General features: G+C 41.6%; 1 protein-coding gene across 1 annotated transcript in view; it reads right to left on the reverse strand.

The window, feature by feature from the left end:
• Nucleotides 1–9,843, reverse strand: part of ADHFE1 (alcohol dehydrogenase, iron containing 1) — a 36,191-nt gene that overhangs the window by 5,823 nt on the left and 20,525 nt on the right. Inside the window, 8 exon segments of the mRNA XM_015408964.1 lie at nt 873–969; nt 1,187–1,265; nt 2,806–2,904; nt 3,653–3,781; nt 3,783–3,800; nt 6,334–6,439; nt 7,509–7,586; nt 8,270–8,466. Of these exon segments, the coding sequence (XP_015264450.1) occupies nt 873–969; nt 1,187–1,265; nt 2,806–2,904; nt 3,653–3,781; nt 3,783–3,800; nt 6,334–6,439; nt 7,509–7,586; nt 8,270–8,466 (803 nt within the window).

Below are 9,843 nucleotides of genomic sequence, written 5' to 3' on the forward strand. Positions count from 1 at the left end.
CTCTTCTTGTGTGCTTTAGGCTTTTATTAGCAAAATACGGAGCTCTTCCACCAGGCATTTGCTTAAGGAGCCGCCCGCAACCATCTGAGGCCCTCGCCCCAACACCACCAATACTATCAATATTAATAACATAATAACATCATTATCATCACTGAATAGCCTGTGCAGCACTGATATGACCCAGACCATGCGCTAACTGTGGACTCCCGCCATGGTATATGTTATTGCTAGCACTTTATATATTGTTTTAAACTTAATTTATTGTAATTTTACTTGAGAGATTGTTTTACCTGTAATAGTGATGTGAACCGCCCTGAGCCTGCTACGGTGGGGAGGGCGGGATAGAAGTCAAAATAAATAAATAAATAAAATACTCAATGGGTGATGTAGATGATGGAGAAGCCAGAAGGGTGGGGAGCGTGACTTACCCCATCCTCTTGTGGCTGGCTAGTCTCCACAGAAGCAAGCCAAATGCAAAGATAAGGATCCTGCCCTGCCAATGATTGCTTACACTGTGCACAAGCCCTCTGGAGAACGGAAGGCCCCAGCACAATGGAAGGTCACTGTGATCAAAAGGATTGGCTTCCGCACGAGACATGAAAGACCTCCCATGTGGGCTCTGGCTTTTCCGAGGTGTCTCTCATCATTCCTTACATAATCCCCCAGCTTCCCTTTTGGAATGCTGGGCAGTGTCTTCTATTGTAAAACTCTAGGCTCCTTAACTACTCCTACCTAAACCTAAACAATCTATTTTGGGGGGAGGCATTAGCATGCTCTAGAGTCATGAAGCCTAAAAGGGCTGAAACAGGTTTTGTCTACTGATTCTGAATAACTTTCCTTTGTTTTCTCATATTTAATTAACAGAAACATACCCATTATCTGGGCGGCCTCCAAATGTCGCTCAGGGCACATGGGTGCTGTGAAAGTAAACACCGCTGGAGATGTGAGCACCACAGAGAGACCGTGTGGCTGAAGGAAACAAAAGATAAGGCACGTTAATCACAATACTGAAAAATCCATAGGAGGATTTGGGGATGGCACCGTGACTCAGTGGGGGAGCTCTCCAGCTGCCAGTCAGAGCAGACAATACCAACGCAGATAGACCAATGGTCTGACTCACAATGTACTTGAAGATATCTCTAGCAATAAATATACAAATGACGAATAGATATATGTAAATTATTACCACTAGAGAATGATCCACAGGATAATCCTTTGCTTTATAATTCTTCACCAAGCCGGAAATGGGATAAGACATGCCATGGCTATAGGAAAAAGAAATACATTTTATTATTAAAATATTTTGTATGGATAGATAAATACAGGGGGGAAACTAAAAAGTGTGACAATTATCAGTGTGGTGCAATGGTTAAGAGCGGCGGAGTCTAATCTGGAGAAATGGATTTGATTCTCCACTCCTCTTCATGAAGCTTGCTAGGTAACCTTGGGCCAGTCATAGTTCTCTCAGAACTCTCTCAGACGCATTTACCTCACAAGATGTCTGTTGTGGGGAGAGGAAGGGAAGGGGATTGTGAGCCACTTTGAGACTCCTTAAGTTAGAGAAAAGTGTGGTATAAAAACCAACTCTTCATAACTGATCAGAGAAAGTGCAGGTAATTCTCAAGGGATCTATGAATAGTTTGGCTCAACTCATGTTTTAATTGGACCAATGGTTAAACCAGTGTTCTAGTGATGATGAAATAATAGCAATAAATAATTCAAATACAAATAAAAATGGAGTGCCTCATCCAGAAAAGCCTCTGTGCCAAGAAGTTGTCTGTATTTGAAGGTGCATGAGGCTGACAGCTATTTGTACCTGAATGCAGAAACAAATGCCCGTACATTACTCATCCTGAAGGCAAATGGTTTAGCTGAATCATGCCTTCTGTCACACATAGAAAGTCTTGCTTACTGTGAGGTAGAACTTCCCAAATAGAAACCTTTTGGTGTGTCATTCAATTCCATATTGGAAGTAAGTATATTTGAGTACAGTAAAAAAAATCTTAATATTGTATGGAATTTTCAATTGAATTATTAAATATTAATCTAAAACATTTTTTATCTTTCTGCACAGTATTCCAATTTTGGTCCTATTTTATTTATTGTTAATTGCCTTACATGGTGTTACAGGGACTCTGTTGCTTGGTGTATTTGGTACTATTTGACCTCTGAAGAAGGCTCTTGTGAGCTGAAACACGTCAGGTCATACACTGTCCTTTTCTGTGTATTTGTAACTTTGGACATTTTATGAGGCTTTATTTGGGCCCCTACAAGGTTTTTATGTGTATTTGAAATAAACACTCTTTTGTATACTTACTTATGCTTTTAACTTTTGGCCCTCAATAAGTTTTCTAAACTTCCTTTGGAGATTCAAATCCCTACTCTGCCATGCAAACTTGCTGGGTGACCTTGCGCCAGTCACACACTCTCAGACTGCCTCACAAGGTTATTTTGAGAATAAAATCGAGGAGAGGAGAATGATGTAAGCCACTTTAGGTTCCCCACTGGGGAGAAAGGTGGGGTATGAATAAAGTGAATAAATAAATAATATTTCCACCTCTAGACAGGCACTAACTTGCTTCTTTGAAAAAGCCAATTTTTTACATCAGAAGTTGTCCTACAGCACTGATTACATTTTAAGCAGACAAAGCCCAATTTTTTAAAAACACTCTGGTTTTCCATCTAAAGGGCTCCTTTGATTGACAACTGTGATTGTTTATTTTTAAGATACTGCATTTCCACAGCATAATCACACGGAACAAAATCAGAGCAATAGAATAGCAGCCGAGCTTGTGCCCAACTCACCAAAGGTGTACACCGGCATTCCCAAAGCCAATGCCTGCAAAAGCACTAGCAAGATGCATATTGGCCCTCGCTTCTCGATCCTCTGGGTCCCTGATGGCTCTGTGCATAATGGAAATATTTTACTCAAATAAGCAGACGTGTGTACAGGGGGAAAACACACTATAATGTAGCCTGTTAGAAATTAACCAGTTTATCCTGGCCTCAGTTTTCATGGGCAACAACCTACTTCAGCGCATGCTCAGAGAAAACAAGCTTTAATTTGGGCCTTGTGTGGGACACAGTCCTTGCTTATCTGCTTACATGATGTTATAAGAATTGTAGCAGAACAGTGGCCAGCAACTATGCTTAGAATGCACCCAGCTTCTCTGAAAACAGCAAAGGCTGTGGATTTACCTGCATCATTATTTAAAACCCACTAGTGTAGGAGAAGCTGTCTATTTGAAAATCACTGGCATTAGGTCTGTGCCAATAATGGTCACAGATGATGGCAGTACACTGCATGATTTCTGGCAAGTGGTACCCACTGCACTTGTACCCATGAAAGGTTTGCATGTTCCTTTTGTATGATTGAGACCTGTTATGCAGCTTCCATGACATGTATTTCAGCTGCTTAGCAAGTCTTCATGTTCTCATACTGAAACTTGTGCCAGGAAGCAAAATCCTCTAAGAGTCATCTTGTATTTTCTGATCCATTGTATTGTCTATTGATCTATTTTCTGATCCACTGTAATGATTTTACTCATCCTAACAAAATCATACTCTATTATTTGAGCTTAGATTATTTCCCCCCCATTAGCATTATATGGGAAGAAGTTTTACAGAGGAGATGGAAGGTCATATCTTTTACCTCTTTAAATATTTGGCAACGATCTGCAGTGCATGGATGGCCCAGACATCACTGATAGGGTTACTTCCTTGATAAGCCGGTCGGTTCTCTGGATTTGTAGGGCAGGGACTGCGCTTACTGTAGGGAAGAATAGGATTCGAGGGCATGGCTGGCAGGAGAATGGATGGAGAGAATAAATAAAATGGAATAGCTTGAATTAATTTAGTCTATCCTAGAGGATTTGCAAAACCCCTATAAAGAAGGGCTGAGGGAGTGCTTCCAACTGTTCCATATCCCAGCACAAAAATAACCCCCAGTTTAGACAATTATTTTCAAGCATGACAAAAGACAAGTTATTAATGTACGGTATTTAGTGGATTGACTTAAATACAGAGGTCATTTCGGGGGGGATCGCGGGGGATCGCAGTTCCCCCGGGTGAGGTGTGGGAGGGCGGGGCACATGATGAAGCCCTGCCCCCTGCTTCCAGCCGCCCCGCTTCCGGCCCTCATTCAGCCAGGAGGAGGCAGGAGAAGAGGGAGGGTAAGTTGCTTCCTCCCCGCCTCTCCCCACCCCTGCCTGCCTGGAGCCAGGGTGGGTCTTGGCGGGGCTTCCTCGCACTCCCGCCGGCCTTGCAGGCCCACCGCCGGGCCTCTGATGTCAGGGGGTGTGGCATATGCTAATGAGTTATGCTAATGAGTTCCCCTAGCTCTTTTTCTACGAAACGACCCCTGCTTAAATATAATCTTCTCTGCAGTCTGTGCCTGCATTGGCCATGGTGGGGCTGTTTGCAGCTGGCTGTTGTTACCGGATGTGTATCATCCTGCTAGGACAAGCCTGAACTTGCTCTGCCTTCCTGGATCATATTGTACCCTGGGGCCAGTTCAAGTTCTCCTATATGAGGCAGCTACGTCTGTTGTTCAATTGTCTTCATTCTAGAGTTGGTAAAAACTTGCTCTTTCCTTTCCACACGGTACTTCTTGCCAAAGAGGCAGAGAGAAGACTTTCATTTTTAATTTTTCTTTACCATGGGATCTCCTGTAACCGAGTAAGTTACAAACATCAGCGTATGTTACCTAAGACAAGCACTAAGTAAGAAAATAGGGGAGGGGATGAGGATGTGGGGGCATGACGATAGCTGCATCATTACACCACTTCCGGAGAAAACCTGGAAGTGATGTAGAATTGCCAGAAACTTGAAGGGTATGATTTCTAGAGTTACCCTATGTCACTCTTGGGTTTTCCCTGGAAGTGACATAGCAACACAGTCAATGCCACCATTTCCCCCCCAGTTTTCTCCTGCTGCCATGTGGAGCAGTAGCAAGCAACTAGGGCTGCTAGTGGGAGACCTCCCACCACAGCAGGAAGCCTGGCAGCCCTGTTAGAAAAGCATTTCTCTTTGCATTTCTTCGACTGCCACTTTATGCTTTCTGTATATTTAATAAAAGCCCATTGAAGAACAGAGAAGGCAGAGCAATGGTGTCTCTCAGCCCCCCTGTGGAACAGCGGGTTTGGAAAAATCACCATGGAAGCTTGCCTTTGAGAACACCCCATTGTGACTTTTCTGGGCCCAGTTGTCTTTCTATACTAATTCTCTTCAAGATTAGCTTAGTAAGACTTTCTCTTGCCATTGCCATGGTGAATAAATGTGCCTCCTGCCGATTTTGCAAACAGTTCAGAAGCACCTCCTGGCTACCACTTTGAATGCCCCATGAAGTGATGTGTGTGTGTGTGTGTGTTAAGCAGAGACCCAACCATCCTAGAAGAAAGCAGTAAGGCCAGAGCCCCATTTCTTCTCCCCTCCAGTTTAATGCAGCAGTGGATGACAGATTGGCAAGGGCACTTTCACTCATTCATCCAGTCACCTGTTTATAGTGCTCCAGGCTGAATTCAAGTAGAGATGGAATGGGCATCTCTAGGATAAAGCATAACACTTCAGTCCAATAATTTTTGAAACACTTCTGGCTAAGATGAAAGAGACCTGTGGATCCACTCATCTCTCTCAAGAACCTGTGGATCCACTCATCCCTCTCAAGACCTTGCTGACAAAAGCTTCCGTCACTTTTCTTCTACTTCACCTAAATCCAAATTTTTCAGCATATTTTGAAGACTGTCTCAAAGGAAAGTAAGCAAACATGCCTCTTTCATATGCAGGTATCTACAAATTCAGTCATTTATCTGTGGTTACCACCAACGTCTCTATTCCCTAGGTTCAAACATATCAGGGAAGAATTTATGCTGTACTTTCGTTGGGCCAACTTTGTGATGTCATGTCAGAAAGAAATGTGAGACATTATAGCAACAGCTAGTAATATGGGAAAACATGTGGAGAGAGCATATCCAAATTACAAACTTATACAAGTTTCATAGCGTATAACTATAATTAATTATACCAACAACTCCTGAGAATTTTAGATGAGCCTGTTGAGAATCCTGTTTGACCCCATTCTCCTCAGATTTCCTTGAGAATAACGACTGACTGCTAAACCAGTTTAACTTTGTAGTGTGGGTATGTTCAGACAGCAAGAAGAACAAGGAAACTAGGGGTAAATACACAGAAGTACAGCAACTGAAAACTCAAATGGTAAGCCAGATTGTCATTCTTTCTCAAAATGATTTAATGCAGAGTCATCATCAACATAAACATCCAAGATATTATAAAATATTAAAAAGGAAGCATCCAATATGTACCAAAGATACTTACCAAAGCACATCAAAGCCACTGTTGGCTGCCACCCGCTCAGGCATATGGAGAGTATGTGAGGGATCAACAAGGCCCAAAGAGGGTTTAATGGCTCTAGAAGCAATGCCTAAACATGGACATTACATAAATGTGTAATTAGAAATAGGAACTCTTCAAAGAATTTTGCAACAATATAAAAAGAGTTTGGTAAATGCTGAGCTGCAATGTAACAGAGCTTCAAGCTATTGCTGAGGAAAATATGTATATGATCCCAGTAAGGATTACCAATTTTAGGAAAAAATTATCCTAAGGATCTGTTAAAGGAAGGGTATTTACTCTGTAGATATACTCTGGTTATGTTGTGCATGAAAACTTGTATTGTGCATGAAAAGTTTATGAGAAACAATATATCACAGACAAGACTTTTCTTCTTTGACAGAAATGCTTAGTTCTTAACAATACTCTGTTTAAAACCCCATATATTTTACCATGTCTCATATATGAAAAACGCATGCAAGTCTGCTTTGTTATATCTACAAAGATTTATGAACAGGTCCATCTCATTAGTCATTTCAAAACTGTTTTGGCTTCTCTTGAAATTGGCCAAGGAAAAACTTCCATGCCATTCTGAATTTTATGTGGCATCTTCCTCAGAAATTTCACTGTCCTTATTAAAATATGTTGGCCTTCCTTGAAATTCCTCATACTTTCCACGTCAGGAGAAAACTTCAAATTCACTTAGATTTTCATTTGAAACAACAGTGTGGCAGCAACTTGTTGAAAGCTGGAAAACCCCAACTGGTGGCATACACCTGCATCTTGCACACACAGCAACCCAGACACGTGCATATAATAAAGTACAGATGAGTTGTATGAAATTTGCTACTTATAAGTGGAACTCAAGTAGCAAATGAATCAAGCGTGAAGAAACTCTGAGTTTATCCAAAACACAAACAAAAGATTAGGGTATGCAAAGTTTTCACCAGCTCAGTTTCTGTTTTTGTTCTTTCAACTGTAGTTCCTGCATCACACACGCATTTTACAGTTATAAAACATTTGAGAAGACACTTCCTCTTGAGAGATTTATTGTTGAATGTGGGGGGAAAGTGGAAGTACTGAACATAATAGAAAATAATATGCCACAACATTAAAAAAATATCCTGGTACAGAACCAAGGTACAATATAAATTCCTTACCCGTTTTTGCTTTTAGTTGTTTGTAATCAAAAATAGCAACTCCAGTGGTTTCACTTCCAGTTCCAGCTGTTGTAGGAACTTCAAAAAAGAATGGATGGTTATAGCATACACAGTAGCATACACATGCTTGGGCTTAATGGACTCTCAAATAGTTGGATTCTATGAATCCGTTCCATTAGAGATGGTGCTTTTTTCAGAACAAGAAGCCTTCCCCAATTCAAGAGGCCCATTGGTAGAAAAGCCTCTTTTATCTATGGGACTAGTATGGTGTAGTGCTTAGAGTGTCAGACTAAGATCTGGGAGACCTAGGTCTCAGTCCCCACTCTCACGGAAGCTTGCTGTGAGACTTTGGGCCAATCATACTCTCTCAGCCTAACCTACTTCATAGGGTTGTTGAGAGGATAAAGTGGAGGAAATAAGAATGATGTAAGCCACTGGTGAGAATTGTAGAGTATAAAATAAATAAATTAAACAAAATTAGCAGGGGAAGGCTTTTTGGATTGAGGGAAAGCACCACCACTAGCAGAACAGATTTGTGGGGACTAACCTATAATCTCTATGCCCGAGGGCAATTTGTGTGAAATGGTTTGATTATTAAACCCACTAAGGGCTCACTCAGAGCATCATGTAGGAAGTTCCCAGTCAGTCTCCCAACCAGACAAGTTACAGGGATAAGCCTGCCTATATGATATTTTAAAATTCAAAACTACCACACAAATGTTGCTGTTTTATAAGCAAAATTTTAAAATGTACTCCTTTACCTGCAATCAATGGCTTGAGAGTGACTTTAACGGGCTTTCCTTTTCCAATGGGAGCACTGACATAATCTAAGAATTCAGAATCAGGGCTGGATGCGTAGAGATTAGCACATTTACAAGTGTCGATTACGGAACCTCCTCCTACAGCAACATAGGAATCAAACTCTCCCTTTTTAGCAAACTCGATGGCATTCAAGAAGCTTGGAAAGAAAAGAACTTTTGATTTATTTGAAGCTTTATCCTGCTCCACCCAAGAACTCACAGCACGTCATAACAGTAAAAAAAAACTAAAAGACTTAAAATAAAGAGCTGGCCGTTCAGCATTACAAGTACAGCTGGGAATCACTTGCACTGGTGATTCCTAAATCTTGATATCTGTGAAAACATATGACCACATGGGGACCACACAGCCAGCTATGATCAGGAAAACTCACAAACTCTTGGGTCTATATCCTGTTCTTTAAGTGAAAACAAGAAACTGGTCAGATAGATTTGTTCAGCTTGACTAGTCAGTGAACTTGATCCCCCCCAACCTTCCCCCATCAGAATATCTACTAGCCTCCCCATATAGCCAGGCCTTTTCTGTGGTTGCCCCAGAGCTCTGGAATCCTTTGGTCCCCCCCATTAGAACAAGCATTCTGCTGAGGCATGAAAACCTTTCTGAGTTTCAGGACTTTTAACTGAAATGACTTTAAACCTGTTGTCTGAGTTTTTAGATCCTGCTTATTTTATAGTTCCACTCTCATAAGAACATAAGAGACGCCAATGTTGGATCAGGCCAAAGGCCCATCCAGTCAAACACTCTGTGTCACACAGTGGCCAGAAATACCAGGTGCCATCAGGAGGTCCACCAGTGGGGCCAGGACATTAGAAGCCATCCCACTGTTGACCCCCCCCCAAGCACCAAGAAGACAGAGCATCACTTGCCCCAGAGCCCCCATCTATACCTCGTGGCTAATAGCCACTGATGGACCTCTGCTCCATATGCTTATCTAATTCCCTTTTGAAGCCGTCCATGCTTGTAGCCGCCACCACTTCCTGTGGCAGTGAATTCCATGTGTTAATCACACTTTGGGTGAAGAAGTACTTCCTTTTATCCGTTCTAACCCGACCGCTCTGCAGTTTCATGGAGTGCCCACAAGTTCTTGTATTGTGAGAAAGGGAGAAAAGTACCTCTTTCTCTACCTGCTCTTTCCCATGCATAATCTTATAAACCTCGATCATGTCACCTCTCAGAGGAATACTCTCAGAGGAATTCCTCTCAGAGGAATACTTAGCTCATCTTTTCGTTAAACACAATTTCAATGATTTTATGGCTGCCAAATTTTATCTGTTGTACATTGCTTTGCACTTTTGGAATGGCAGCTAACAAATCTAATAAATAAATAAGCACTTTTAAAAAGCAACCTTTAATTATAAGGCAGTGGGAACCTACTAGTCAAGAAGGTTGGGGAAGAAAGTTTCCCCAGCCAAGCACACAGCAGCTAATAAGTATAAAGGTTAACATATACTTCTTGCTTCCCTACAAACTACATTCCAGACCCAATCGACCCAATCTTCAGAATCCTGGAATAAAA

Source organism: Gekko japonicus, unplaced genomic scaffold, assembly GCF_001447785.1.
Source record: "Gekko japonicus isolate JY-2015 unplaced genomic scaffold, Gekko_japonicus_V1.1 scaffold88, whole genome shotgun sequence".
In the NCBI taxonomy this organism is placed as follows: domain Eukaryota; kingdom Metazoa; phylum Chordata; class Lepidosauria; order Squamata; family Gekkonidae; genus Gekko; species Gekko japonicus.